The 5,660-nt window shown below is 41.0% G+C and overlaps 1 protein-coding gene across 1 annotated transcript; it reads left to right on the plus strand.

Annotated features, from left to right (window-relative positions):
• The first annotated feature begins 716 nt into the window (after positions 1-716).
• LOC103063164 (olfactory receptor 5AR1-like) lies at positions 717-1,682 on the plus strand. Its single transcript, XM_088145116.1, has one exon. The coding sequence runs from the start codon at positions 723-725 to the stop codon at positions 1,680-1,682; it is 960 nt and encodes a 319-aa protein (XP_088001242.1). The 5' UTR covers positions 717-722.
• Positions 1,683-5,660: the final 3,978 nt, after the last annotated feature.

Consider the following 5,660-nt stretch of genomic DNA (forward strand, 5'->3'; position numbering starts at 1 on the left):
GTGGGAATTTCATGTACTCTACTATCGGCTAACTTACCATCTGCTGAAGGGAGAACTGGGATTCTTTTTTTTTCTCTTTCAGTTCTGTTTTTATAGTTTTAATGCTTTTTTAATAATTATTATATAATTTTATAGGCAGTGTTTGTTTTATAGATTTATTGTTTTCTTCGCTTGTTGTATGCCACCCAGTGTCACTTTTGTGAGATGGGCAGCCATATAAATTGGATAAATAAATAAATAAATAAATAAATAAATAAATAAATGGGACCTGAACCAGAAGATCTGGAGCTTTCAAACCCCCCTTTCTAAGACATGCTGCAAGGTTTTGGAATGTGTGTGGGAGGGAGGATTACAAATGCCAGCAGCCATAAATACATTAAAGTCCAACATATACTTTTACAGCAACAGACATAGGAATATATTGACCTGTATCCTTCACTGACATTGGAAAAACGAATGAAACAAGTTCTTAGAATTTTATATAATCTCACAGACTACATTTCTGCATAATAAATGAATTTCACCTACAAAATGTAGTGTATGCTGAATTAAGTTATTAATGCGGTCCCAACCCACCTGAATAAAATCCAGATTGCTGTTGCATCTAGATAGGAACATGGATGAAGTTCTAAGTAATATAATTTTCTTTTCCCTCAGAAGGGATCAGGAAGACATTTCAGGATCAGCTAATATCCTGAAACCACCATCCAGTGATAAAGATCATGGACCAACAAAATGAATCCATCATTACTGAATTCATTCTTCAGGGATTCACAGACAATCCCAAAATGCAGCTTGTTCTTTTTATGGTCTTCCTCTCGATTTATGCCATCACTGTGTTCGGGAATCTCGGGATGATTCTGCTGATTTGCACACAACCCCAACTCCAGAAACCCATGTATTACTTCCTGGGCAACCTCTCCTTTGTGGATCTCTGCTGTTCCTCAGCCATTGCTCCTAAAATGCTGTCTGACTTATTAAGTGCAACTAAAAGGATTTCTTACACTGCCTGTGCTACCCAGCTCTTTCTATTTGCTATGCTTGGGGATGCAGAGTGCCTTCTGTTGGCTGTGATGGCCTATGATAGATATGTGGCCATCTGCAATCCACTTCTCTATTCAACTGTAATGTCGAAAAAATTCTGCCAGCAACTGATCACTACTGCGTACTTTACAGGCCTGCTGGATTCAACAATACACACTTCCTGTACATTCCGACTGTCTTTCTGCAGCTCTAATATTATCAATCACTTCTTCTGTGATGAACCTCCACTTCTCATACTCTCCTGTTCCAAGACATATGCTAATGAGATTCTGCTATTTACCATTGGTGGTTTCCTTGAAGCAAGCAGCATTGGTATGATTCTTGTATCCTATGTCTATATTTTGGCTACCATCCTGAGTATGCGCTCCTCTGAGGGCAGGCACAAGGCATTTTCCACCTGTGCTTCTCACCTGATGGCTGTCGGGATATTCCATGGAACAATTCTCTATATCTACTTCCGACCAAGTTCCACCTATTCCATGGACCAAGACAAATGGGCCTCATTGTTCTACACGGTTGTCATCCCCATGCTCAACCCTCTGATCTACAGCCTGAGGAACAAGGAGGTGAAATACACTCTGACAAAATCAGTGGGCAATCTATGGATTTGGAAAGGGAAAAACATTGTTTTATTATAATTTGCAAACGTGTCCATCTGGGGGAATGTCATGCAGGTGGCATATCTAAATGATATGGTAAAATCAGTGGGGGATACATGGATTTTTAAAGGAAGTAGCCCTAGACAAATTTAATAGACAACTTAATAATAAATTCTGCCAGTTGTGAAGAATGAGGACTTCAATGGAAAAAAGAATACATTGTATACTCTTTTTTTAAAACTGCATGTATGTGAGATCATGTATTCTTCTGAATGTTATCTCAATAAAAAGCACATTTTATACAAATAAAATATAGTTCACCAAAACGAGTCCCAACCTCTGCCATAGGCCATTCTTTCAGTTTAATCAAAGATGCTTTGCCCTTCCAGCAGGTTCACCCCTTAGCCGCTTCCCAGGATTTTCAGCCATAAACAATGGCAGCTGGGCAGAAGTCCCGCAAAAGAGGGTTCCTGTGAGTCCTGTATCAAAATGATTGATTGTACAAATCACTGGATCAAAACCCTTTATAACTATTGACTCTAGAAATGACAAGGCGGCGAGTGTATATATTAGCCGTGACTATAATCTTTACAAGCTTAAAAATATCTGACTCCAAGTTCTTTCTGTTTTAAAGGACACAACCTGTTCAATTAGCCTTGTCCAATGTAGGGGAATGTTGGTTAGGATTCATGGGTTACGAGTCCAACGCATATGGAGGGATACCAGTTTGAAAGCAATTATTTTAAACTGCACACCACTAAAAGAAATGAAGCAATAAAAACATATTTGACTGAATGTTTTTCCTTTTAGTTACTAGGATTTTCCTTTTTTATTTAGGCAATTGACTAGATACTATTGTTCACCCAGCTAAAGAAAGTCCTGCTGGGAAATAATGAATATATTTTTGATGAACTTGCAGTAGAACTCTGCAACTCACAGAGACTGATAGGGTTCATTCTTATAATTTTGTCATTCCATCTCAAAAATGCATTAACAGCTGAAGAAGGGGTAGGAAAAAACGCAAATTAAATAGCCAAGGCGACAAGAAACATCTTTTGCATTGGAAATAGGAAATTGGGGGGGGGGGCAAGCCCATAATATTATCTGGAGAAATTTGGCATCGAAATTATCATTATCATAGACTTCCTGGGGAAGATGGCAGATTGAAGACAATTCTGTGTAAAGCGGAGCCAATGTCTGCAGACTTCAATAAGGAGCCCGTTAACATATCGGCACCTATGATCCTCTCTGGATAAAAAAGAGAGATGGTGAACCCAGGCTGTTTCTCCTTACAATTGTTCCTTTTCCTCATGGGAAGTCCGCCAGACAGCAGTGCCAGGTTTGTGGGGGAAAACAGGAGATAGGGAAATTCTCCGTAATTGCTCAAGCTGCAAACAGAGCTTTTTTTCAAAGGACACTAAGTTTATACCCCTTCATGGATCACTGCCTTGTCGTGGCGAAGGGGCTTGCGTAACTCGGTGAAGCCATGAGCTATACCGTGCAGGGCCACCCAAGACGGACAGGTCATGACAGAGAGTTCTGACAAAATGTGGTCCACTGGAGAAGGAAATGGCAACCCACTCCCGTATCCTTGCCAAGAAAACCCCATGGACAATGTTAAAAGGCTAAAAGATATGACACCGGAAGATGAGTCCCTCAGGTCAGAAGGTGTCCAATATGCTACTGGGGAAGAGCAGAGGGCAATTCCAAGTAACTCCAGAAAGAGTGAAGCGGCTGGGCCAAAGCCGAAAGGACGTTCAGCTGTGGATGTATCTGGAAGTGAAAAGAAGGCCCGATGCTGTAAAGAACAATATTGTATAGGTACCTGGAATGTAAGAACTATTAACCAAGGCAAGCTGGATGTGGTCAAACATGAGATGACAAGATTGAACGTCGACATCTTGGGAATCAGCAAACTGAAGTGGACGGGAATTGGTGAATTTAATTCGGGTGACCATTATATCTACTACTGTGGGCAAGAAACCCTTAGAAGAAATGGAGTTGCACTCATAGTCAATAAGAGAGTGGGAAAGGCAGTAATGGGGTACAACCTCAAAATCGACAGAATGATCTCAGTGCGTATCCAAGGCAAACCATTCAACATCACAGTCATCCAAGTCTATGCCCCAACCACTGATGCTGAAGAAGCTGAAGTTGACCACTTCTATGAAGACCTACAACATCTTCTAGAACTAGCACCAAAAAAATATGTCCTTTTCATCATAGGGATTGGAATGCTAAAGTAGGAAGTCAAGGAGTAATCGGAATAACAGGCAAGTTTGGCCTTGGAGTACAAAATGAAGCAGGGCAAAGGCTAATAGAGTTCTGTCAAGAGAACAAGCTAGTCATAGCAAACACTCTTTTCCAACAACACAAGAGACGACTCTACACATGGACATCACCAGATGGTCAATACCGAAACCAGATTGATTATATACTTTGCAGCCAAAGATGGAGAAGCTCTATACAGACAGCAAAAACAAGACCAGGAGCTGACTGTGGCTCAGATCATGAGCTTCCTGCTGCAAAATGTAGGCTTAAATCGAAGAATGTAGGGAAAACCACTAGACCACTCAGGTTTGACTTAGATCATATTCCTTGTGAGTACACAGTGAAGGTGATGAATAGATTTAGAGGATTAGATTTGGTAGACAGAGTGCCTGAAGAACTATGGATGGAGGTCCGTAACATTGTACAGGAGGCAGCAACTAAAACCATCCCAAAGAAAAAGAGATGCAAGAAAGCAAAATGGCTGTCTGATGAGGCTTTACAAATAGCTGTGGAAAGAAGGAGTGCGAAAAGCAAGGGTGAAAGGGAAAGATATAAGCAACTGAATGCAGATTTCCAGAGAATAGCAAGGAGAGATAAGAAGGCTTTCTTAAATGAACAATGCAAAGAAATTGAGGAAAACGATAGAATGGGGAAGACTAGAGATCTCTACAAGAAAATTGGAGATATGAAAGGAACATTTAGTGCAAAGATGGGCATGATAAAGGACAAAAAAGGCAGGCACCTAACAGAAGCAGAAGAGATTAAGAAAAGGTGGCAAGAATACACAGAAGAACTCTACAAGAAAGATCTTAATGTCCCTGATGTCCACGCTGGTGTGATCACTGACCTTGAGCCAGACATCCTAGAGAGTGAAGTCAAGTGGGCCTTAGGAAGCATTGCTAACAACAAAGCTAGTGGAGATGACAGTATTCCAGCTGAGTTATTTAAAATACTAAAAGATGATGGTGTTAAAGTGCTGCACTCAATATGCCAGGATGTTTGGAAAACGCAACAGTGGCCATGGGATTGGAAAAGGTCAGTTTATGTTCCAATTCCAAAGAAGGGCAATGCCAAAGAATGCTCAAACTATCGCACAATTGCACTCATTTCACATGCTAGCAAGGTTATGCTCAAAATCCTACAAGCTAGGCTTCAGCAATACATGAACCGAGAACTACCGGATGTACAAGCTGGGTTTCGAAGAGGCAGAGGAACTAGAGATCAAATTGCCAACATTCGCTGGATCATGGAGAAAGCACGAGAGTTCCAGAAAAATATCTACTTCTGCTTCATTGACTATGCAAAAGCCTTTGATTGTGTGGATCACAACAAACTGTGGCAAATTCTTAGAGATGGGAGTACCAGACCACCTTACTTGTCTCCTGAGAAATCCGTATGCGGGCCAAGAAGCAACAGTTAGAACCGGTCATGGAACAACCGATTGGTTCAAAATAGGGAAAGGTGTACGACAAGGCTGTATACTGTCACCCTGCTTATTTAACCTATAGGCAGAGTACATCATGAGAAATGCCAGGCTGGAAGAATCACAAGCTGGAATTAAGATTGCAGGGAGAATCATCAACAACCTCAGATATGCAGACGATACCACCCTAATGGCAGAAAGTGAAGAAGAACTAAAGAGCCTCTTGATGAGGGTGAAAGAGGAGAGTGCAAAAGCTGGCTTGAAACTCAACATTAAAAAAACTAAGATCATGGCATCTGGACCCATCAATTCCTGGCAAATAG

This window comes from Python bivittatus, unplaced genomic scaffold, assembly GCF_059951505.1.
Source record: "Python bivittatus isolate LINGU-HERP-01145 unplaced genomic scaffold, Pbiv_v1 ctg000480_np1212, whole genome shotgun sequence".
NCBI lineage: Eukaryota > Metazoa > Chordata > Lepidosauria > Squamata > Pythonidae > Python > Python bivittatus.